Source organism: Anoplopoma fimbria, chromosome 14 (assembly GCF_027596085.1).
Source record: "Anoplopoma fimbria isolate UVic2021 breed Golden Eagle Sablefish chromosome 14, Afim_UVic_2022, whole genome shotgun sequence".
In the NCBI taxonomy this organism is placed as follows: domain Eukaryota; kingdom Metazoa; phylum Chordata; class Actinopteri; order Perciformes; family Anoplopomatidae; genus Anoplopoma; species Anoplopoma fimbria.
In genome coordinates, this window is record NC_072462.1 from 21,098,323 (window position 1) to 21,122,748 (window position 24,426).

Below are 24,426 nucleotides of genomic sequence, written 5' to 3' on the forward strand. Positions count from 1 at the left end.
ATGTTGAAAAACACAAAAGTCATAATATAGTGTGTTCAAGAAAACCAAAAAAATATCATAGTATAGTAGGTCAATAGTATATATAATTCGAAAAAAGTGAAAGAAAGTCAAAGTATAGTAAGTCTAAAAATGGCCTATATATAAATAATTATAGTATTTAATTTTTTTGTCATAATGAAGTTTGTTGACAAAAGGAAAAATAAGTCATAGTGTAGTATGATGAAAAAAAGTTGCCAAAAATCATTTAAAAGTATGCCACAAATAGTCATAAAAAAGTAATAGTATAGTATGTCAAAAAAGCTTTGAAGTATAGTCTGTCAAAAAAGTTAAAAAGTAATATTAGTGTTGCAAAAAGTGAAAAAATGTCATAGTATATTGTGTCGAAAAAAGCCCCAAGAAGTCAAAGTATATTATCACTGTAGTAGTAGTATTTCAATGAGGAGAGACTTAAATAAAATTTTACAATCATTTATTACACATAAGAAATGAATAATGCAACGGCGGTTGGACTCAATAGCGCAACCGTCTAACAGAGGGGCAGTGATGCTGAGGTCAGACAGGCACAATCCCCCCTGGAGTCCTAACACTGGTGGTCGTGGTGCTGGTGTAGTGAGTCGCAGCATCCGATGATGAATGATGAGCATGACTGTGATGCCTACTGGAGGTGACGGGGTGGAGGAGGGTCGCATCTGATCGTGCTGAAATGACAACTGACAGCAGCAGAGAGGGGAACATTTTAAAAGTTTGACAGCAACGATGTGATTGGCTTAAGGAAACCGTGGCAGACTCTGGTTGGTTAACTTTAAGTGAAACCCACAATCAGCTGATAGAGTAGTCACATGGAGAGAGTGACTGGGATTATGAATGACAAGGAGCGTAAAGATACTCTTCCTGACTGAATTTACGCTAAGCTTCATGTTGTAAAAAGTCCCAAAAAGTCATAGCATAGTAGGTCAAAAAAAGTAATAAAAAAGTATTATTATAGTACGTCTAAAAAAGCCAAAGAAAGTCAAAGAATATAATGTCGAAAACAAATCATAGTATAAAAGGTTAAAAAAGTAGAATAAAAGTTTTGGTAAAGTATGTCAAAAAGGTCATAGTATAGTATGTTGATGAAAGTCAATAAAAGTCATAGTATGATAGGTCCAAAAAACGTCATGGTATAGTATGTTGAAAACAGCAAAAAAAAGTCAGTTTAGTGAGTTGAAAATAATTTTAGAAAAAATCATAGTATAGTATGTTAAAAAAAAGCCAAAAAAGTCATAGTATGGAAAGAAGAAAAAAGACCCAAAAAAGTCGTAGTTTAGTTTTTCGAAAAAGTAGAAAAAAGTCATGGATATTGTGTCAAATAAAGTATTAGGAGTTAATGTGATAGTATAGTATGTCATAAAATGTATTAGTATAGTAGGTTGAAAAAAGACAAAAAAAGTTCAGGTATAGTATGTAAGTTTAAAAAAAGTAATAGTTAGGTATGTTGAAAAAAGTGAAAAGACTCATGGTATAGTATGTCGTAATATAGTATGTAAAAACAAGGTGATAAGTAATATCACAGTATGCCACAAATAGTCTTAAGAAGTGATAGAATACTATGTTGAAAAAAGATGTCATAGTACAGTATGTTGAATTTAGTAATTTAGTACGTTTAAAGAAAAAGTCACAGAATATTATGTTGAAACCCCCCCAAAAAAGTAGTGATATATCGTGTACAAAAACTATAGTAGATTTGTGACTAGAGATGTCTAACAAATTCTAAAGAGAGATTGCAGTATAATGTGTAATTTGCTAGTTTAATAAAACTTGTATGTAATTAAACGTCATTGACATACATGTTTGTTTTGTCTGGTTTAGGAGAAATTCTAGAGCACTTTTTCCTCAGGACTTAATATTTATTGAGTTACAACTTTCCTGATCAGAAGTATACAATTTAAGAAAACATGAAACTAGTCTCGGTCGTCCAGGTAACCGTATCCAGATACAGTGCTGAGCAACCACTCATTAGCATAACCTAACCCTAACCCCAACAGGCAACAGCCATGGGCCGTTTCTCAATATGTGAACTTCTCTGTACTTGTGTCCTCGTGAACTTGTGAAACGTCATCTAGCGCGGCCCAAGTACTGTTCCAATACACAAGTTCGCATTCAGCCAAGTACGGTCCAGATACCCGGATGTGTCCTCGCTCCGCCCATTATATCGAGGATGCATCGGAGGAGACTTGTGTGGACTTTGGACAGCCAAGTATCCCAGAATGCATTTCACCAGCAAACAAGAGCCGACAGTAGCGGAGACGGCTCACAACTGTCAGTTATAACTGTCTAAATACTGCTGCTGTTGTGTAACGGAATTTAGTTTTAACATTTTTTTAAGCGAGAATGTAGTTGTTAAGACTTAAAATATGCGGTCAATTTATCAAGATAGAGCCTGTTTGAAAAAGCGCCGACGTTTGTCGGAGATATGAGAGGACCAGAGAGGATATATATATATATATATATATATATATATATATATATATATATATATATAGATATATATATATATATATCTATATATATATATATATATATATATATATATTATATATATATATATATATATATATATATATATATATATATATATATATATCTATATATATATATATATATATATATATATATGTATATAGATATATATATATATATATATATAGATATATATATATATATACATATATATCTATATGATATATTTTATATATATTATATAGATATATCTATACATATATATATATATATATATGTAATAGTATATATATATTTATATAGATATAGATATATATATATATATATACATATATATATATTTAATATTATATATATATATATATATATATACATAAATATTAATATTTTAATATTTTCTAAATGAAAATGAAAAAAGGCAGGGTTGTGTTTTATATCATATTTCGTTTTATTGTCAATATATATGACTGAAGATAACCGGAGTAGGCGGGACCGACGAGCTGAGTTGGTGACGTCATCAAGTTCGCTGCTGTTCCAATTGCGTAATGACGTAATGACGTCATGACGTACTGCGTCCTCCCGTCCTCGGGAGTTTGTACTCCCGAGTCGAACTATCCAAGTATGAACTTGCAAGTTTGCAAGTCCACACTTGACCATACTTGTAGTGTTAGCTTAATGCTAGTGTTAGCTTAATGCTAGTGTAGCCTAAAGGAACCTGGAGCACTAATAGGATACTTTGACTTCTTGCTACAGTCGTTATCTCTTCCTTAGACTTCAGTACAATGATGAAGTTAAACTGTGTTGATCTTGACAGGTGTATGGAGGAGTTTACTCACCTAGAACAGGTAGGCTAGCTAACGTTAGCCATGCTAACTCAATGCTAGCTAATTATGGGTGTCTCTGCCATTTAATTTACTCCATTGTTTTTCCATTTTTTTCTTCTTTATTAGACCTAATAGTTAAAAGTTTGATAAACATAGTCCCTTAAATACAGATACGTCTTTTAAATTACCTTAAGTAATAAATCACCAAAACTTACTTGTTCGCTGTTTTTATAATTTTATCTATATTGTTTTGTACAGTATGTATTCAGTGTTTGATTTAAATCAATGTCTGCTATTTTGTTAAGATAGATAGATAGATAGATAGATAGATAGATAGATAGATAGATAGATAGATAGATAGATAGATAGATAGATAGATAGATAGATAGATAGATAGATAGATAGATAGATAGATAGATAGATAGATTACACTAAACTAAACATTAAATACTAAACCATATCCTCTGGGATGTATTGAAGTAACCATTAGTAACTATAACCTTACCCATAGACATATTTGAGGGGCCATTGTGGTCTAAAGAAAAGTCTAAAGTGTGCTATCTTTTTATGAAACAGAAGATTGCAGAGGTTAATGGCAAAAACAACGCGTTGGAGATCATGCTGGAGGATGCCAATCGACTGATGAAATTCTATCTGGCAAAAGAGATGAGTCTGATGGAGGGTGAGTATTTTCATTTGAAACCTGGAGGTTTATTAACCTTTTTTTTTTTTACCAAAGTTTGTTTTCTGAGACTGAATATCCTTTATGAGATTTAAGATCCTTGTTGTGCTTGATTTGGTGTATGTCTCCCTCTGCTGGTAATTATTACATTACATTACATTACAGTCATTTAATGTAATGTAATAATTATGCCAGACGACAGTTCTCCTTACCTGGTGTTTCCAGTTTTTTAGTTCAGGAAATTAAATCCTAAATTTGTGAAAATGTGCAAATGGGCTGATATATTATATGGATGTAATTTTTGATACATTGTCATGCAATTCAACATATAAACCCATGATGATGATTATGTTGATGACTGTACTCTGTCATACTTTGTTTTACGGTGTGAGGTAAACCACATTTCATTGGTTGTGTAAACTAAGCTAATTCTATTGATCTACCTGTTTCAGAAAGAGACAGTCTTCTCATCACAGTGAACAAACTGCAGCAAACTCTGGAGGAGCAGTGCAACCTCAGACGTAATAGCAATAACACACTAGACACACACACACACACACACACACACACACACATGCTCACTGGATATTTACTAAACTCAAATCATGGTTCTAGATTAAAGGGTGTTTCTGTTGTTATTGTTGCTTTCAATGCTGCTTAGAAAAATGGGAAAAATATCTTATTTTCTGAGTGATATCCATTTATTATTATAGTAATGATTGGGATCTAACATCGTCAAAAACCCATAGCACCACTGCTATAGTAATTTACATAAAGTAAAAGGAAAATATCCTTTTTGTAAGGATATTCATCATATATTCTGAATCTATTTACGTTGTAGTGGAGAATGAGAAAATGAAGAACGATATGGTGGCCTTGAAACAACAGAATGAGAGAACAGCAAAGGTAAGAACTGATGCAGGAATGAATACTTGCAGAATTCATCATCATGTTAATTGAATACAGCAGTAAATCAAGACTTTCAAATGAAAGTTTCCGTTTCCGTAGCTGGTCTAAGGACAAGGTACTGTTCTCTGTATGTTGTGATATGAATGTAAGTAATGTTCAGAGACATTTATTAATCTATGTAGGCTGTACGCAATATCAGCATTTCCACGGCTGACATTTACAATATCTGTTTGGTTTACTCATTGTTTGTGTGTTTACATTGTCCTAGTAATGTCTAGCTGCTAAAATCCAGACAAAGGAAGCATTGAGCTCATTTTTGATAAGTTTTAAGTCTTCCTAACAAATTCTAAAGAGAGATTGCAGTATAATGTGTAATTTGCTAGTTTAATAAAATTGTATGTAATTAAACGTCATTGACATTCATATTTGTTTTGTCTGGTTTAGGAGAAATTCTAGAGCACTTTTTCCTCAGGACTTAATATCTATTGAGTTACAGTTCCATTTGACATCTTAATGATCCGATAATGATCGTACATATGCCTCCTTACAAATATTAAAAATAAAGTGTGATTGTGCCTTTCAAAAGCCTTAAAACAAGGTTGCAATTCCAAATGTTTGCTTAGAAGTCATTTCAACTAGAAATGTGTGGTCATCAGGATGGAGAGGCTGAGCTTCAGCGGCTCGTAAGTGAAATGAGAGCAGAAGGAGAGAGACACAAGAGGGAGCTAGAGACTGTAAGGCAGCAGTGCAGGAGGGAGGTGGAGGACGCCTGCAGGGAGGGTTTCCATCAGCGTAAGACCAAACAAAACACACAGTGACAGTGCTGATGTTTTAAGATGTTTCAGGGAATACTTAGTTCACATATATACAATATAACCTCACTACAGCACCAAAGTAGTAATGCAAGGCATAGACAGTGGATCCGTTGTATCGTAAAATTAATAAAAGTTTAATAACGGTTATAATTATAATCAGCCCACATCATAAGAGAAGACCATAACGTAAAATTGTATATTGTAATTAGGCTGGGGCATGCTGTTGTTTTATCCCTGACAGTGGAAGCTAAAGATGCTGAAGTGAAGAACCTGCTGGAAAAGAAAGATCTGGATCTTGAGGAGTCAAAGAAGAGGCTGAAGGACCAGGAGAGGGAGAGGCAGAGCGAGCTCCTGAAGTTACAGATGGAGGTAAATTTAAAAAAAGCTACTTTTCAGATTTTTCTTATTAACCAAGTACAATGAAAAAGTCACAAGAATTTACTTTTTCAGAGTTTAAAGACTGATGTATAATAACCAGATTTGCATAGAAAAAATACTATTTATCAGCTGATATTAAGCTCCTGCCATTGAGTAATATCCGTAAACGACCTGTCGATGAGCATCAATGTGTATGCAGATGACGGAGGAATTCTGTCAATTGTTCTGGAGGTTAAAAGTTCTAGTAAGATGAAACAGGAGACAGTTCACATGAATTCCGAGGGTTTTCAGGGAACCTTAAGCAGAAGTCTTAGAAATGATTTCAAGTTTGAGCATTGCTCTGCGTTTGTCCTGGGGAGCCGGTTTCAGCTTCCCTTTAAGCTCGTTGGTGTTTTGCTGTGTACGTTTTGGCAGTTTGGTGCGAAGTTAGCCAGAGTTCAGAGTACAGCTCAGTGGAGCCAACAACAGCAGCAGCAGCAGCAACACGGCTCCAACCTTCTTCCACAGAGTGTCTTCAAGAGGGTGAGCATCACACACAGTATCTATGACAGTAGCTTTTATATGCTGTTTTTGAATGTCTGTAAAGCGTCTTTGAGTACTCTGAAAAGCGCTCTATAAATAAAATGTATTATTATTATTATTATTATTATTATAGAGACTTACTAACAAGGTACATAACACATTTCAGTGGTTTTCAATCGGTGGAAAAGGCATCGATCTGCAGGAACATGTTTCATAATGCAAACATGTTTCATAATGCAAACAAGTTTGATCCTGCAAGTGTTACGGAATGTGGTGTGGACCCAAAAAGCAGAACGACCAGGAGACAGATAAAGTTCTGTAGCTTTATTTAAAGCGGAGAACTCAGCATACAGACAGGCAGGATAAGACTCACAGGGGGAAACAGGCAGGGGATCAGGCAGACAGAAATCAGAGGTTAAACTCGGGGTCGGGGACAGAAGGCTGAGTCGTTGACCGGGGCACAGGCAAGGCAGGTAAGTCCAGACAGGCAGGCAGGGTCGGCAACGGGAAATCAGTCCGGGGGATAACGCTGGAAGGTCTGACATAATGCGGAGTACGATCTGGCAGTGAGTGTGTGTGAGACTGGTGTTTAAATACTGCAGAGTTGATGAGTAGATAGAAGGCAGGTGTGTGGCTTGGAGCAGGTGAGTATGCTTGTGCTGATGAGGTGATTAGGTGAGTGAGGGAAGAGTGTGGTGAGAGAGTGGGAGGGGTGACACACCCACCTCACAGACACACACACAGAGATAACCAAACAAGGGAAAACACATGAAACACAAGGAATAAACAGAGACATGGCCATGGTCATGACAGCAAGATAGTTTGGGTTTGGCAGTTTGTATCCTTGGCATGTTAACCTCAGCTGAAAGCAAAGACATTAGACAACATTTACCTGGAGGTATCATACAGTTATTCCCCACCTTTTAAAGTAACACCAGGCTTCTTCCCAGCATGCAAAGTAAAATGTATGAAAGATAAAAGTCTGAAAAAGAAAGCCTGCTTAATTATCATCTCAGGTTATTGTCACGAATTTGACCAGTTTTTTTTTTTTTTTGCTTTCCTTGTTTATCCACCCCAGACAGCCAACATTCTGACTGTACAAACATGAGCTGTAAATAGCTAGCAACCCACACACCACTACACCCACATGTGTGTGAGTGGAGTGTGCACACAAAACATGCAAGAAACTCCTGTTTAGTCTTTTATTTTCCTTCCACTCTCTTGTCTTATAAAACCAAGAGACGGAGAACATTATTTCACAGAAGTTGATCCATTTTTGACTAACACAGACATGTCTTTGTCTCCAGTTGCACCGTCCAGAAAAAATGAATGTCTGTTAGCATGCTCTTGTGTCTTTGCATCGACGTTAGACATTCAGATGCACTGCCTCTACATTTTGCTTTGTGCTGAGCTTAACACAGACATGTGTGTGTTCTTTTGTAAGTTGTTAGCAGCTGTGTCTCGCACATCACGTTCTCAGAGTCTGCCAATTTATTTGTTGATTTTTTTGTCAAACATTCACTTATTACAGCTTCTCAAATGTGAGATTTTCTCTGTTTTATATCCTTATGAATTGAATAGCACTTTGAAGATGTCGCCTTGAGGTCTGTGAAATTGTGATTTGCATTTAGACACTAAAAGAATCAAGAAAATACAGAAATCATATGATAATGAAAACAACTGTTTCAAGCCCTAAAACACCTTTGATTAGCCATCACTTAACAGGAGAACGCCACAGTCTGAGCACACAGACAGATCATTTAACTGGTGCAGCCATTCACAAGAATCACTGGATAGAATATTAAGAATTAGTGGGTGGTAATTTAATAGGTAGGTCATCATTGTCTGTTCTGAGAAATGTGCTGCACATCTTGATTGTATTGTCTCATTCTACTTTAGTGTTTGTGGATTAACTGTGTGTTTCCTCAGAAGCTGCAGTTCATCCAGGGGGAGAAAAACAAGGAGATTGTTGCCCTGCGTCAGAGAATCAAAGAGCTGGAAGAGAACCAGCGTGCCGACGGCTTCAATGACAGTCGTCTGAAGAAGAGAAGGATCTAGTTAGTTTAGAGGCTAGCAAGTGACCTGTCAGCCCTGCAGGGTATGAATCTGTTGACTTTCTACAGGGGGTAGAAGTGACTGAAGTGTTTGGAAATTTACAGATTAGTATTTCAGTTTCAAAGCAAAACTGAGTTGCTTATTTACAGATCACTTATTTAACTGTACTGCTTCTGAGCTTCTTGCTCTGTCATACTTGGCTTGTAATTTCACCGCCCTGCTGCAGAAAGCCGAGGTAAACGCAGGCCATATTCCTGTTTTAAGGCTTTAATCCAATCAGACGTCTGCATGGGAGGGAGGCAGGGGGAGCCGCTGAAGCAGACAGTTAGCTGGAAGGCCAATCCCGTTCAGGGAATTATAACTGTTCATCTCCTTTCACTCACAGAAAAATAAATCGTTTATTTCAGATTCCTTGAAGTCATACTTGTGTTCCACTATTCTTGTTATTGAAAAAAGAAACGCTGAGCTCTTAAACTCTACTCCCTGAAATTTTTGTTCAAGGATTTCCCACTGTTGGAAGTAAAAGTCTGCAAAGATCATAGTAATGCAATAGTCTGCACTGATTTGAGCTTAAATCCAAAATCAATCTCTGAAGTTGATTATGCATCATTTAACATATGTTGGACTCAAATTGATATTGGATATTGGAGTTCTGGATAGAAATTTGAGAGTAAGAAATATATATATAATCTGAGCGACAGATTGGTGGATATTTGTTTTACATCTTTATATTTTTAACAAATAGGTTTCTTGTCATCGCTATTTTAAGAATTGAGAGATGAATCGATAGGCAGAATCTAGTCATTTTTCAAGTTAATTTAATATGCAAATCTGCCAAATAGTCACTAGTTTCAGATTCCTAAATGTGAGGCTTTGCAGCTTTTCTTTTTTGTATATGATAGTAAGCTGAATAACTTTGGGTTTCAGACCATTGGCAGGAAAAAACAAACTTCTTGTTAAGAAGTCACCTCTGGAAAATACATTATAAATATAATGACATGTTTGCAGATACCAAAATATCTTTGATAAACTATGTTAAACTACACGTGCGTTATTTAAAAGAAAGCAGATTTGAATATGCCCGTATAACGTTATTGATGTCTTTTGACTGCGTAGTGTCTCCCCCCCCTGCTCCACACAGGGACAACACACCTGTATCGAGACGCTGCGCCAGGTGAGGCCTTGACCTTGTGCTTCGTAATCTCTTTATCTGTGCTGCTCAGCCAGCGCCTGAAGGGGACAGAGAGCTAATCTCCATGGTAACATTGTGTAACACTGTTACATAACATTTTCTCTTCTCAAAAGCCAAGCAATCAACCTTAGCTGCATAACACAGCCATGTCTCACACACTCGTGTACACCTGCAAACCAAAGCATTCTGGTCATATGCATATAAACCGTGAATACAACTACAATGTGAACATTTATTGTTATTTGGGCCTCATTTTTGCTGCCTTGAACTGACATTAGGATTCTGAAAGGATTGGCACAGATCCAAATTTAAACAGGATTAGAGTTCATTACACCACCTTAATCCTTCGTCTGCAAGGAGGAGAGGGTAAGGATAGGCAGAGGTGAGCTGTGAGGGGTGTGGCTAGCAAAGCTCTTGCTGTCTGTCCACTTGACTGATGGCACAAAGAGACACGCCCCCTCCCCTTCTGTGTTTTTGGCAATCAGTATACTGTAGTGTGTTAAGGACAACTGAGAAGAAGACCTTGAAGGCATCGTTCTGCTCAGTGTACATGGACCTTCTGAAATGATTTTGGCACAAAAAGTCAGACTTCCACATGCAAGTGAAGTAAATTCAGTTTTCTGGGTCCTACGTGGCCAAAAGATTAACATTTTTATATTACTGCATGCAACGGATTCTACAGCTGTGTTTTGATGCAGTGCAGAACTTTGGAAACTTGGTAAGTAAACAAAAAATATTGTTTTCTTTGTGCTCGATCGATTTCTAACATTCTTCCCGGGCTTCTAGTCTTACTAATCTATAGTAATATGTGTACAAACTCGTGCTTAAGTCATGCAAAAATATGTTGGTATAGTCTTAAAATCTAAAGTAATGTGTTTTAAGTGAACAACTGGAAGAAGAAAGTATTGAAAATGTATATTTTATGTTCAGGGACATTTAAAGGGAAAAGGATTTCATCAAGTCATTGAAAAATGTACAGTACCAGTCAAAAGTTTGGACACACCTTCTCATTCAATGTTTTTTCTTTATTTTTATTTTTATTTTTTTCTACATTGTAGTTTAATATTGAAGACATCCAAACTATGAAGGAACACATACGGAATTATGTTGTAAACAAACAAATGCTCAACAAACCAGAATATGTTTTATATTTTAGATTCTTCAAAGTAGTTGAATGAGAAGGTGTGTCCAAACTTTTGACTGGTACTGTAGGTTCCAAATAACTCAGCGCTATATGTATTATCTCAAATCCTCATCCTCATTAAGACTAAATTACATTATGTTATTGAGTTGAATACATTTTGCATTTACATTTTACAAAACTTGCCCCTTTCTGTATGCTTTTAAACCTATCTTACCTGAGTATTTACTGTTTAGCTGTGTTTACATGAAGATTAAATGATTAAGCACTGCTGTGTGGTGTTTTCAGTGACGTAAATATGATAGATTTAACATCCTGTCAGCAATGTGAGGATGAAAAAGAACTACTATGTGTCCAAAACTTGAGCTGGTAAAGACTTGATACCATTTTTCATGCTTTTGAAGATGACCTCATCTCCAGCCTGCTGAAGAGATGCCTGTACCAGGCCAGTACCAGGTGCCGATCACCAAGCGGCACCGCAGCCTCTACAGCCTGACGGACAGCTCTGAGGCCGGCCCGGACGACGAGGTGGCTGACAGCCCGCCGCACCTCACCCCCCTGCAGAAGCTCACCTCCGACATGTGCAAGGACGAGAAGACCATCAAGGACCTGATCATAGGCCGCAGGGTGGGCTTCTACAAGGTCCGCAGGGAGATCGGCTGTGGGACCTTCTCCAGGGTCAAACTGGCTTTCCATGCTCTGACTAAAGGTCGGTGTGCATGCTGGGAGACTGTTTGGCCCCTTTTATATATTTAAATAAAATGACATTCACAACAACTTGTGAATATCTTGAAAAAAACAATGAGAAGCAGAGGAGGTTGTTCTTAACGACATAGGGAAAGAAGAAAAAGATGGCCAGCCCACCTTCCTTAGTAGAGTGAAATAAAAGAGAGAAAATGTTCACATTTGATATTCTGGAGCCAGAGAGTGTTATTTTTGTTTGATAAATGGCTTTAGTGATGTACCAATTATAAGAATTGTTGATTAAATAATACTCAGTCATAGCCGAATCACTGTTTAAGCACTAAGAGAACAACAGTGATGTCTACAAACTTATATTTTGTCTGTCCAACAATCAATTTCCAGTATTATGAAATATTGTAACGTTTTAAAATCTGGCATTAATTCATTTTATGTCCTCGTCGACAGCCTGACTGTTGTTTGACGTCTCCCCGTCCCTTTATTTTGTCCTCCTCGCAGACAAAGTGGCCCTGAAGATCCTGGATAAGACCCGGTTGGACAGCCAGGCCCAACGTCTGCTCTCCAAGGAGATCACCAGCATGGAGTGCCTGCACCACCCAAACCTGGTGTGTCTGTACGAGGTGGTGGAGACGCCAAGCCGCCTCTACCTGGTGCTGGAGTACGCTGGAGGAGGAGACCTCCACAACAGGATCTACACTGAGGGGAAACTGTCCGACAACACCAGCAAGATCACATTCGCCCAGATCCTTTCTGCCATCAAATACATGGTCAGTAACATGGAAACTTTTAAGAGCTCAAAATTTGTTTTAGTGTTTTCCAATCATCTCGTTGTTTATTTATTCTATTATGTCATGCTTAATTCAGCCATATTAACTGCCAGTTTCATTGCTGCTGGGACTCAACTAGTCTAAATACAGCAAGCAACATCATTTGTCAGGTTTTAAGCAAGTACTCAATTTGACCCAATTAACTAAACCACTCATTTGGATGACAACAAAGATGGCTTTAAAATGTCTACCCAGACTGCTAGGTTAAAACATAATCTTTTTAGAGCTTTGACCTACACTACTTAACGTAAACTGTGTCCAATTATAATATGTGACTTTTGGATTTACATTTGTAAATACTACTATAAAGTTGTTTTGTTCAATTTGGTTATATGAACTGGTCTTGTTTAAAACTTGGATGATCACTTGTGTTTGATGGACTCCATTATAATTCTAATATATCACAATTATTGAGGCGTAAAGTCCCCAAAAATCCCAGGAACTTGACAATATATAAAAGGGAAACAAAGTCAATACAAAGGATGGTCAACACTGTCAGTTTACGATCCAGCTCATAATAAAAAGTCCCACGGAAAAAATCTAGCATTGTTTGACAGTTAGAAATGTTCAACCAGCTTGTGTTTTGTGTTTCGCTGTGCAGCACAACATCAACGTCATCCACCGGGACCTGAAGGCGGAGAACGTTCTGTTCACCAGCAGCGGCTGCGTAAAGGTGGCGGACTTTGGATTCAGCACGCAGGTCTTGGACCGTAACGTCACCCTGGACACCTTCTGTGGCTCGCCGCCCTACGCCGCCCCAGAGCTCTTCAGGGACGAGTGCTACCTGGGGGCCCCAGTGGACGTGTGGGCCATGGGGGTCCTCCTTTTCTTCATGGTGACCGGCACTATGCCATTCCGTGCTGAGACCATGGGGAAGCTGCGGCGCTGTGTCATCGAATGCGCGTACACCATCCCCCCCTGGGTGCCGGGCCCCTGCCAGAGGCTCATCAAGGGCATCTTGAAGGAGGTCCCCGCTGAGCGCTACGCCATCGACCAGATGCTGGGCTGCGATTGGCTCTTACCTGTGGAGTTTCCCTGGACGTTGGTGCCTCCCGAACCAACGAGCCCTCTGCAGAGCCTGCTGGACTCGGGGCGCGGGGACCTGGTGGAGGAGACGGAGGAGGAGGTCAGGAGTTTGCTGGAGGAGCTTGGTTTTACGACCGAGCACCTGCAGAACAATCAGCCCAAAAACAGCCGCAGCGCCGTCACCGGGGTTTATCGAATCCTGCTGCACCGAGCCCAGAAGAGGAGGGGCTGCGACAGTCCCCCGGTGGTCCGAGGGATGGTGAGGGACCCCAAGAGGGAGGGGCTCCGGGCCTACAAGGGCCTCAGACACACCTCCAAATTATGTTTGCTTTCATAAAAGACTGACAGACTTCAGCACAGTTTTTAAATAGACTTTTTTTATACAAATTTGTAGGTTTTTTTATTTATATTTTTTATATTGTTTGTGGGGAAGGGACTCGCAGATACTACTAACAAATACTTTGAAATGTGTTTCATTTTCTCCAATGCAACTTCTTGTGATAGCCAAGGTATATGTCAAAGTGCCTGATGAAGTTAAAAAAAGTTGTGAAAGAATCTATATAAACTCAACTTCCTTCTAAAATTGTTTGATTTTAGGTTAAAATATTCTATTTCTTTTGAAGTGAAGGTCATTTTGTGTCACTTAATTTTTTTTTCCCCCTATGGGCCCTTTTGATTTGTAAATATAATCACAAATACTCTTTACAAACACCAAGAGCCAAACAGTCCAATAACCATTTTACAATACTGTCATGGGCAATGATTCATTTTCTGTGCAATAACTCTTTCATGCAAATATATATTTGTGCACCTGATCTTAACTCCACATCCTTTGCAGAGCACAGAGTGGGAGGTTAGTAATTAAGAACATTGTACCTTTGTTAAAGTGAAAGGGGAAAGCTTGCTTTCACCCACTTAAACTAATCCCGCCCTTGAAAAGACTCCTATTGTTTATGAAAAACTAAATAAAGTGTTGGAAAGAGAAAGTGATGCATTCATTGTTGAGGCTCTGCTGAGCAGGTGGCTGCCGCTGCACCAAACAGAGCCGAGTTCACGTCTTTGTGCCTTGTTTACAGAAGTTTCACTAAGTGCCTGCGAGTAAATAACAGTCACGGCAGCAGCTGGCAGGACACCAGATGATACTCTGGACCCCCTCTCCATCTCCACAACCGGCCCAAACCAGCCTGACCCAACCCGGCTGCCCCTCTCTGGCACTGGAAAACTCACTAACCCCCCTGGCTCCTCCCAGCCCTGCCCTGGCCGACCCCCAGCCAGCAGGACTCGGCAGATGGCGCGGCGTGGCTGCGGAGACATCTGCAGGCCGAACAATAGGCGCTCTGTGCGGACCGCTGGAGCTGACAGGCCCGAAGCTCCCGCTATTGTGCGCCGCGCTATAGACATGCAGATGAGGTCTGCTGGAGGAGGGACCGCAGAGTTTCTTTTTTTATTATTATTTTTTTTTTTTTTACTACAGGGACAACGGCCAGCAGATGACAGGCCTTAGCGCCTTCCATGCAAATCTGCTCGAGTTAGAAACTTTTGTTATTTTCATAACCACCCCTTTCCTCCCTCCTCTCTGACCCCCCCACCACCACCACCAGCACCACCTCCTCCACCCAAACACACACACAATACACACAACTCAAGCAGAGGCTTTTGCAAGAGAAAGTGAAAACACATCACACCAAAATATATAGATTTTTTTGAGTTTTATTATGCATTTTCACTGACGATTTCAAACAATTTCTACAGTGAAATCGGACCATCGGGTCAAATCTTTTCATTTTTTGTTTACATTTCTGTCTTCAGTACATAAATGTTTTACAAGACAATCTTACAAATTCTCATAATTTCTAACATTAGCTTTATTTCGCCATTTTCTAAAGTGAAACCTTTAGAGAATAACATTGTTTTCAATTGTTTTTTTTTTTATGTTTTAGAATATTATTTGTCATCGTTACATTTCTAAAGTGAAACCTTTAGAAAAGAGATAAAGAACAAACTTTGTTTTCATTTCTTTCTTTTTTTACGTTTTAGAATATCAATTGTCATTGTTACATTTCTAAAGTGAAACCTTTAGAGAATAAACTTTGTTCTCAATGTTTTTTTTTATGTTTTAGAATATCATTTGTCATTTTAAATTTCTAAAGTGAAACCTTTAGAGAATTAAGACAATTTTGGAAAGTGGGAAACATTCTCGCTGATTGCAACTGTTGACATGTTGCTCAGCAAAGAGGACATAATTAAAAAGTCTTTTTTTAAGAATGCCTCTTTCTCAGCACCGCTTCTTCTCCTGACGTTTGCTCTGTGGGACCACAGGACGCAGAACTCGCATCTCCTTCCTCTCCAAACCTCATCCGCACAAAGAATGAGGGTCTATGTGTCGCTCTTGCGGCATACCTGACCTCATTCACATAAAGAATGAGAGTCATCTTGGCATGGACGGGACAAGAGGCGACGGTTCACGGGGGCCCCCTTGGGCCGGCGCCGTGCTGCCTGGACGGGAATCCTCCTCAGGAGTATCCAGGGATGAGTAGAAACAGTGTCATCCTGTTCATTAGGATGAGTATTTCCAGATAAGAAGCTTTACAGCATCTGAGCAAGAGAGGAGCCGAGGCCCAGATCAACGCTCGGGGAGGCTGATCTCAGGAACCCAGTCGCTCAGACTGCGGCTCTCCTCGCAGAACAGGTGCAGCTTCTCCAGAGCGGGGTCCTCCCAAGACCCTTCAGCTGGGTTCTGTTAAAAAAAGGGGGGGAAAGAGGATTTAGTCACCGGTTTCTTTCAAAAAAGCATCCCGTATAGACTTCTGAAATGATTTAGAATCACATAATCTCGTTATCTGAGCTCCACATACCGTGATGAGGACGCAGTGAGCATCTTCAAGCTGCTCCGCCTTGTCACCAACAATCTCAACCAGACGCTGCATGTCGCTCACTCTGACGATGCTGATGTCGTTATCGAAGCAGAAGGACTGGATGAGGGTGAAGTGGATCTGCAGAGCGATGTCAACCTGGAAGTCCTCATCCATAGCCAGGACGCAGAAAGACACACTGTCTGGGTCACTGTGGAGACAAAATAAAGGGGAAAAAGAACATGAGATTGCATCCAAACTGTCTAGTATGAGTGCAAAAAAGGGCTAAAACGTAAATCTTCCGGTGGGAGTTTTATACTTACAGGTTCATAACTTTTGCGCTCTCGTAGACACCGACGGTGAGGGCATCGTTGTCTTTAGCGGTCACCAGGACCTCCTCCAGGGCTTTGCCGGTGCACTGAGCAGGCTCGGCGTGTTTCTGGATCAGAACTTCCTCAAGAGTCATGATGAAGATGGTGAAGATATTCCGCAAAGGGAGAGTTGTAGATAGTTTAGTCAGGGAGTAAATCCGAGAGAGAGCAGAATGATTTCAGATCTGCAGCCTTCCCCTTATATACTCCTCAGCTCTATCTCCCTGATTGGCTGAGGTTGAATGGTGTATTGGTATGATGATGCTCCTCCTCCGAGTGCAGCAGCCTGCCCGAAACTAAAAATAGCTTCATTTAAATAAAAGCTTGATCACTCTGTGGAACTTTTTTTTGCAAATAAGAGAAAGCACAGTGGGTGATTGTTGTTGCAGAGATGCATGCTGAGCACAATTTCTACTTTAACAAGCATTTATAAAAGGTTCATAAAGTGCTCAGAAGCTTCATAAGATAAGATAAGATAAGATAATCCTTTATTAGTCCCGCAGCAAACTTACAACAGCGTAGAGTAAAGTGCACACAAGAGACATAGTAGAAGAAGACAAGCTAAAAAATGAAAAATAAAAAAATAAAAAATGAAAAATAAAAAATAAAACAAGTATTATAAATAAGCAATAAAAAAAACAGTAGAAAAAACAACAATAACTGAAACATTATATTTACAGACAGAGAAAAAAACAACTATTTTAACTATTTTTAACAATGATGTCCTTTTTGAAAACTTAAAACTTAAATTTATAGGCCAGTTTTCAGCCCCAGGAGCCTCATTGCAAACATCAAAACATAGAATATGAACTCGAGAAAAAAAAACTTTCTTGCATTTTTAGGTTTGTGGTGACAATATTACTGCAGCAACAACATGGAGAAAGTGTGAAGCCCCTCCTCCCCCCCTACAGCAGAGAGAAAGGCAGGTGGATGATGCCATCTGTGGACTGGAGGCCCATAAAGAGGCCTCATTGTGCTCACAGAAGTCCTCTATTATCTGGGTTCTCCATACACATGCAAATGACCAACGCGTGCCAGAACCCTGTGAGTGCTGACCACGTGTCCATCAGCTGTCCGGGTTTTATTTATTTACTCTGAGGAGTTCAGGGGCCACAGGACTGAATGTTATTCAAGGAAACTTATTGCACTTTAAGTTGAATGCACTCGTTTTGGTATTTTGGTGGTTGGATCCAACACATGTGTTTATATGTGATTTTATTTAAACTTATTTCTTACAACTTTCTGTTCATTTACTTTTAAGAACGACGAAAGTTCAATTTCAATTCAGTTTATTTTGTAGAGCCCAGAATCACAAATTACAAATGTGCCTCAGAGGGCTTTACAATCTGTGCACATGAGACATCCTGCAATGTGCAACACATGACACATTACACTGTGCAATGATAGTTAAAACAGTTAAAAATAGTTGAAATAGTTGTTTTTTTTTCTCTGTCTGTAAATATAATATTTCAGTTATTGTTGTTTTTTCTACTGTTTTTTTTATTGCTTATTTATAATACTTGTTTTATTTTTATTTTCCTTTTTTTATTTTTAGCTTGTCTTCTTCTACTATGTCTCTTGTGTGCACTTTACTCTACGCTGTTGTAAGTTTGCTGCGGGACTAATAAAGGATTATCTTATCTTATCTTATCTTATCTTATCTTATGTCTTATGTCATGTGTACAGAATGAGCAGCATAACAGAGATACAACACATTCAATGCATATGACATAAATGATTCATATAATAAGACTACTTATAAAAAGTAGAAAGTTATACTCACTGATTTGGTTTCATTTAGTGTGTGTATCACTTTTACTATTTGAATTGGTTACATATATTATATATTGTACATGTCGACTACCTTATCTGTGCCCTTAAATAAACTTCTATTCATTGAAACCATCACTTTTTTGATGAAACTTTTTACGCAGCTCCACTGACGCATGCAGCTTTTTGGTTCCTATTTTATCTGCATAATAATAATAATTCAAAACACATTTTTGCATGAAGTCAGGCCTGCTGGCTCTGCTGCAGGAGACCCAGGTTGTGTGTGATTGATTCATCGCTATTGTTCTGCGGCAGATGGAGAAGTGTCGCTATGAGGAACCCTCCCTCTCTCCTAAACCCGGGTCAACCCGACCCAAAGGCGAGCCCATCCTTTGTCTCCAAAACCTCCACATTCACCGGTCTGTTGTCTGAGTTTTGATTCAATTTGAATGCCAAAGAGAAGAGCTTATGGTCTAAACTCTCACAATGACAAAGTGTTATCTCTAAAAAAGATGCCAAGCAGATAAAATCACTTTGAGTTGTAAACAAGTATGAGAATGCCTAATGTGTTTGTTAATAAACAAAACTACAGCATTACGGTCTCACCCATCAGCTGGTGGAGAGACTTATTTGATACCGAAATTGGATTTGAATCCAGCTGATAGACACTCACAGTGAGATGTATGAGGAAGGATCGATACCGACCTATTGTTGCTCACTCACACCTGCCAGACGAGGTCTCCACTGCAGAGACAGGTGTTGGTGCCAAAGCTCTTTTCTGGTCCAAATCTGCAGGAGAACATGTTAAGACTTCTGGTAATAATTGCTGCTGTTATTATAAGTAGTCTTATTATATGAATCATTTATGTCATATACATTGAATGTGTTGTATCTCTGTTATGCTGCTCATTCTGTACACATGACATCTATTGCATTCTGTCCATCCTGGAGAAGGATCCCTCCTCTGTCGTTCTCCCAGAGGTTTCTTCCTTTTTTCTCCCTGTTAAAGGGGTTTTTAGGGGAGTTTTTCCTGTGCCGATGTGAGGGAAGGACAGAGGATAAGATAAGATAAGATAAGATAAGATAAGATAAGATAATCCTTTATTAGTAGAGTAAAGTGCACACAAGAGACATAGTAGAAGAAGACAAGCTAAAAATAAAAAATGAAAAATAAATTATTAAGTATTATAAATAAGCAATAAAAAAAAACAGTAGAAAAAACAACAATAACTGAAATATTATATTTACAGACAGAGAAAAAAACAACTATTTCAACTATTTTTAACTTGTTTAACTATCATTGCACAGTGTAATGTGTCATGTGTTGCACATTGCAGGATGTCTCATGTGCACAGATTGTAAAGCCCTCTGAGGCACATTTGTAATTTGTGATTCTGGGCTCTACAAAATAAACTGAATTGAAATTGAACTTTCGTCGTTCTTAAAAGTAAATGAACAGAAAGTTGTAAGAAATAGGTTTAAATAAAATCACATATAAACACATGTGTTGGATCCAACCACCAAAATACCAAAACGAGTGCATTCAACTTAAAGTGCAATAAGTTTATTGAATAATATTCAGTCCTGTGGTCCCTGAACTCCCCACAGTAAATAAATAAAACCGGACAGCTGATGGACGTTTTAATTGATCATGCAGTAAGAAAAGTACAGGGGTTACTAATAATGTTAAGGATATCTCTTCATCAATCATACATTTGATTAATTACTGGGCTTTTCCTATTCTGATATGTAAAAAAACATTTTACTGTAGAAGTTAAGGCACAAATTAATTCTCTATCACAAAGATTATTATTTTAATTACAAGATCCGCTTTTTTCCCCCTAAAAATATGACAAAAAAGAAGGAAATCTTGTTAGAAAATTGGAAAATTGTTACATGCTTTTAGTAGCACTCACAGCGTTAAAAATAAACTGAACTGAACTGGTACCTGTGTTTAGGGAAACAGACGACTAGTGTAGTTTATATAAGAAAGACAAAAAACAAATGTCACTGATGAAATACGTGTTTTGCATTCAACGTGTGATTGCAATAATAGTTAATATAGTTGTTTTTTTCTGTCTGTAAATATTATATTTCAGTTATTGTGTTTTTCTACTGTTTTTATTGCTTATTTATAATACTTGCTTTTTATTTTATTTTTATTTTTTATTTTCATTCTTGTCTCTTGTGTGCACTTTAAATCTACGCTGTTGTAAGTTTGCTGCGGGACTAATAAAGGGTTATTTATCTTATCTTATCTTATCTTATCTTATCTTATGAAGCTTCTGAGCACTTTATGAACCTTTTATAAATGCTTGTTAAAGTAGAAATTGTGTTCATTCTTTATTTTTATCTTGTCTTTCTCTACTATGTCTCTTGTGTGCACTTTAACTCTATGCTGCTGTAAGCCTGCAAATTTATCTTATCTTATCTTATCTTATCTTATCTTATCTTATCTTATCTTATCTTATCTTATCTTATTCAGCTCAACTTCTGCGTTCGAGTTTAACCTTAAAAACGTCTGCCTCATATCTACTGAGGATCGAAACGCTGCCTTCACGCCCTGCAGGTGCTGCCAGACTTCCTTTTGTGCAGCCTCCCCTCCCTCCCCCCGGGGACAGATGGAGAGTGATGCATTCAGAGAGTGATGCATTCAGAGAGTGATGCATTCAGAGAGATAAAGCACGCAGGCACCTCCAGATGCCACGCGCCTCACGTGAGGCCTGGCTTTAGGCATGCAAAGCAGGCGCGTGCCACTGCAAAACAGAAACAGTGCACGAGGTATAAGTCTGTCTGACATCCAATGCATTAAGCTGGTTGGTGTGTTGCATTATGACACAACTTATTTCGCTCAATATGCTACATTTTCCAAACTTCCCAAGTTTTATTTTCAATTTCAATTCAGTTTATTTTGTAGAGCCCAGAAGGGACTGAATATTATTCAAGGAAACTTATTGCACTTTAAGTTGAATGCACTCGTTTTGGTATTTTGGTGGTTGGATCCAACACATGTGTTTATATGTGATTTTATTTAAACCTATTTCTTACAACTTTCTGTTCATTTACTTTTAAGAACGACGAAAGTTCAATTTCAATTCAGTTTATTTTGTAGAGCCCAGAATCACAAATTACAAATTAGCCTCAGAGGGCTTTACAATCTGTGCACATGAGACATCCTGCAATGTGCAACACATGACACATTACACTGTGCAATAATAGTTAAAAAAGTTAAAAATAGTTGAAATAGTTGGGGGTTTTTCTCTGTCTGTAAATATAATATTTCAGTTATTGTTGTTTTTTCTACTGTTTTTTTTTTATTGCTTATTTATAATACTTGTTTTATTTTTATTTTTAGCTTGTCTTCTTCTACTATGTCTCTTGTGTGCACTTTATTTATTATATGACATAAATGATTCATATAATAATTTTGATGCTCTTATGATAGGGAAACGTGTCCTCTGCCAACATTATATAACTTCATAGGAGGCATTTAAGCACCATGCTTGTGTTTTTGCAAATTCTAGTAAAGCATGTGTTCTTGCATAGTGTATAGTTTTAATTTTTGAAGGTTTTTTTTCCAGGTAGCAATTCAGAGTCAAAATCTGACAGATTTGACAAACTTTAATTTAGCTGAAGAACAGTCAGAGAACAATGTTCAATCGAGACTTATTGTGGAGGTTTTACAGGAAAAGACATCATGCAGTGACAAAGAAAAAATATATATTTTGTCATGAATAATATAGGTGAAGTGAAACCCTCAAACCCTTTTTTATTTGCTATTGCTGCATAATTTGTGATTTAAGGTCAGATTTGAAGATGTATTTACATCCCAGTCCAGGCAATTTCCATTTATTTTCTGTACCGTAGAAAATCGCTGACTTGTGAAAAGTCCCTTGAGGTGAAGAACCTATCATATTAAACATCAAATCTTCAGAAATGTTGGGAACTAATGGAAATCAATGGCTGTCTGGAATGTCAAAAAACATGACATTGAAATATCCAACACAACGGCATGGTTTTGCAAAATGTTCTGCTGTGATGTAAAGTGCTGTAGACTGTGTAAGCAGAAAACATTGCATGGTTCCTGTTTTAATAGGAGTTATTGGCCACTTCTAATTGTTCCAGAACTTCAAGGACTTTGATGACAACAGTGTGGTCTCCCTGTGTGGTTTCATTATTCCTGTAAACTGAGGGAATCATTTAAAGGTCAGAGAGTTTCTACATCTGATCCTTTGAACCAAAACTTCCCCCGACTTTCTAAGACTTTTCTATAGGCACGCGTCCCCGAGGGTGGGGCGGGGGCTGCAGGCCTATTGTTGTCATTGTGCCCCAAACGGCCAATCAGAGAGTGAGCGTGTGCCGGGTCTGCAGTATAAATGCTGGCAGAGTCTTGGAGGAATCACAAACACTCTTCTCTGGACTTTCTGACCACATCAACTGAACTCAAAGCCTAAATCTTATCATGCAGTCTCCTGGAAAATCCCTGAAGGAAGCTCTGTGCTGTGCTCAGAGCGAGGATCGACTCACTGTTGGAGTCTACGAGAGCGCTAAAATTATGACTGAGTAAGTAAACTACACATGACTTAAATATGACTTTGGCATCCACTATGAACAGCCATCGTGATCACTGTCTAACAACAGCAGCTAACAGGTGACTCTTCTTTTTCTCCACAGTGACCCAGACAGTGTGTCTTTCTGCGTCCTGGCTATGGATGAGGACTTCCAGGTTGACATCGCTCTGCAGATCCACTTCACCCTCATCCAGTCCTTCTGCTTCGATAACGACATCAGCATCGTCAGAGTGAGCGACATGCAGCGTCTGGTTGAGATTGTTGGTGACAAGGCGGAGCAGCTTGAAGATGCTCACTGCGTCCTCATCACGGTATGTGGAGCTCAGATAACGAGATTATGTGATTCTAAATCATTTCAGAAGTCTATACGGGATGCTTTTTTGAAAGAAACCGGTGACTAAATCCTCTTTCCCCATCTTTTTTTTAACAGAACCCAGCTGAAGGGTCTTGGGAGGACCCCGCTCTGGAGAAGCTGCACCTGTTCTGCGAGGAGAGCCGCAGTCTGAGCGACTGGGTTCCTGAGATCAGCCTCCCCGAGCGTTGATCTGGGCCTCGGCTCCTCTCTTGCTCAGATGCTGTAAAGCTTCTTATCTGGAAATACTCATCCTAATGAACAGGATGACACTGTTTCTACTCATCCCTGGATACTCCTGAGGAGGATTCCCGTCCAGGCAGCACGGCGCCGGCCCAAGGGGGCCCCCGTGAACCGTCGCCTCTTGTCCCGTCCATGCCAAGATGACTCTCATTCTTTATGTGAATGAGGTCAGGTATGCCGCAAGAGCGACACATAGACCCTCATTCTTTGTGCGGATGAGGTTTGGAGAGGAAGGAGATGCGAGTTCTGCGTCCTGTGGTCCCACAGAGCAAACGTCGCACGTTGAAGCACGCGCAGCAGGAGAAGAAGCGGTGCTGAGAAAGAGGCATTCTTAAAAAAAGACTTTTTAATTATGTCCTCTTTGCTGAGCAACATGTCAACAGTTGCAATCAGCGAGAATGTTTCCCACTTTCCAAAATTGTCTTAATTCTCTAAAGGTTTCACTTTAGAAATTTAAAATGACAAATGATATTCTAAAACATAAAAAAAAACATTGAGAACAAAGTTTATTCTCTAAAGGTTTCACTTTAGAAATGTAACAATGACAATTGATATTCTAAAACATAAAAAAAAAATTAAAACAAAGTTCATTCTCTAAAGGTTTCACTTTAGAATTAAACAATGACAAAATATTCCTTTAAAAAGTATTGAAAAACATATATCTAAAAGGTTTCACTTTGGATATATAACATCAA

The 24,426-nt window shown here is 38.5% G+C and overlaps 4 protein-coding genes across 5 annotated transcripts; 3 read left to right on the forward strand and 1 right to left on the reverse strand.

Moving 5' to 3' along the window:
* Nucleotides 1-3,025: 3,025 nt before the first annotated feature.
* On the forward strand, nucleotides 3,026-9,057 carry LOC129102704 (coiled-coil domain-containing protein 152-like). Of its 2 annotated transcripts, none has more exons than XM_054612954.1 (8): nucleotides 3,026-3,344; nucleotides 3,900-4,005; nucleotides 4,458-4,526; nucleotides 4,847-4,911; nucleotides 5,571-5,706; nucleotides 5,971-6,098; nucleotides 6,522-6,629; nucleotides 8,559-9,057. In XM_054612954.1, exons 1-8 carry the CDS (start codon nucleotides 3,282-3,284, stop codon nucleotides 8,685-8,687), a joined length of 804 nt encoding a protein of 267 aa, XP_054468929.1. In that variant the 5' UTR covers nucleotides 3,026-3,281; the 3' UTR covers nucleotides 8,688-9,057. The 2 variants fall into 2 exon arrangements, with proteins under 2 accessions (XP_054468929.1, XP_054468930.1); XM_054612955.1 differs by having other exon boundaries at nucleotides 3,903-4,005.
* A 2,392-nt stretch (nucleotides 9,058-11,449) lies between these two features.
* nim1kb (NIM1 serine/threonine protein kinase) lies at nucleotides 11,450-13,909 on the forward strand. Its single transcript, XM_054613094.1, has 3 exons — nucleotides 11,450-11,726; nucleotides 12,218-12,486; nucleotides 13,148-13,909. The coding sequence occupies exons 1-3, from the start codon at nucleotides 11,450-11,452 to the stop codon at nucleotides 13,907-13,909; spliced, it is 1,308 nt and encodes a 435-aa protein (XP_054469069.1).
* A 2,286-nt stretch (nucleotides 13,910-16,195) lies between these two features.
* gadd45gb.1 (growth arrest and DNA-damage-inducible, gamma b, tandem duplicate 1) lies at nucleotides 16,196-16,890 on the reverse strand. The gene is made up of 3 exons (XM_054612701.1): nucleotides 16,748-16,890; nucleotides 16,428-16,635; nucleotides 16,196-16,309 (listed from the first exon to the last, which is right to left on the reverse strand). The coding sequence occupies exons 1-3, from the start codon at nucleotides 16,888-16,890 to the stop codon at nucleotides 16,196-16,198; spliced, it is 465 nt and encodes a 154-aa protein (XP_054468676.1).
* Nucleotides 16,891-23,027: 6,137 nt separating this feature from the next.
* On the forward strand, nucleotides 23,028-23,680 carry LOC129102458 (growth arrest and DNA damage-inducible protein GADD45 gamma-like). Its single transcript, XM_054612622.1, has 3 exons — nucleotides 23,028-23,128; nucleotides 23,240-23,447; nucleotides 23,567-23,680. Exons 1-3 carry the CDS (start codon nucleotides 23,028-23,030, stop codon nucleotides 23,678-23,680), a joined length of 423 nt encoding a protein of 140 aa, XP_054468597.1.
* The last annotated feature ends 746 nt before the right edge of the window (nucleotides 23,681-24,426 follow it).

Coding starts and splice junctions, on each gene's coding strand:
- LOC129102704 (XM_054612954.1), top strand. CDS start 3,282: ATGATGAAGTTAAACTGTGTTGATCTTGACAGGTGTATGGAGGAGTTT. Junction 3,345..3,899: donor AGTTTACTCACCTAGAACAG/GTAGGCTAGCTA, acceptor TTTATGAAACAG/AAGATTGCAGAGGTTAATGG. Junction 4,006..4,457: donor AGAGATGAGTCTGATGGAGG/GTGAGTATTTTC, acceptor TACCTGTTTCAG/AAAGAGACAGTCTTCTCATC.
- nim1kb (XM_054613094.1), top strand. CDS start 11,450: ATGCCTGTACCAGGCCAGTACCAGGTGCCGATCACCAAGCGGCACCGC. Junction 11,727..12,217: donor TTTCCATGCTCTGACTAAAG/GTCGGTGTGCAT, acceptor TCCTCCTCGCAG/ACAAAGTGGCCCTGAAGATC. Junction 12,487..13,147: donor TTTCTGCCATCAAATACATG/GTCAGTAACATG, acceptor TTCGCTGTGCAG/CACAACATCAACGTCATCCA.
- gadd45gb.1 (XM_054612701.1), bottom strand. CDS start 16,890: ATGACTCTTGAGGAAGTTCTGATCCAGAAACACGCCGAGCCTGCTCAG. Junction 16,636..16,747: donor AGCGCAAAAGTTATGAACCT/GTAAGTATAAAA, acceptor TTGTCTCCACAG/TGACCCAGACAGTGTGTCTT. Junction 16,310..16,427: donor CTCACTGCGTCCTCATCACG/GTATGTGGAGCT, acceptor TTTTTTTAACAG/AACCCAGCTGAAGGGTCTTG.
- LOC129102458 (XM_054612622.1), top strand. CDS start 23,028: ATGCAGTCTCCTGGAAAATCCCTGAAGGAAGCTCTGTGCTGTGCTCAG. Junction 23,129..23,239: donor AGCGCTAAAATTATGACTGA/GTAAGTAAACTA, acceptor TTTTCTCCACAG/TGACCCAGACAGTGTGTCTT. Junction 23,448..23,566: donor CTCACTGCGTCCTCATCACG/GTATGTGGAGCT, acceptor TTTTTTTAACAG/AACCCAGCTGAAGGGTCTTG.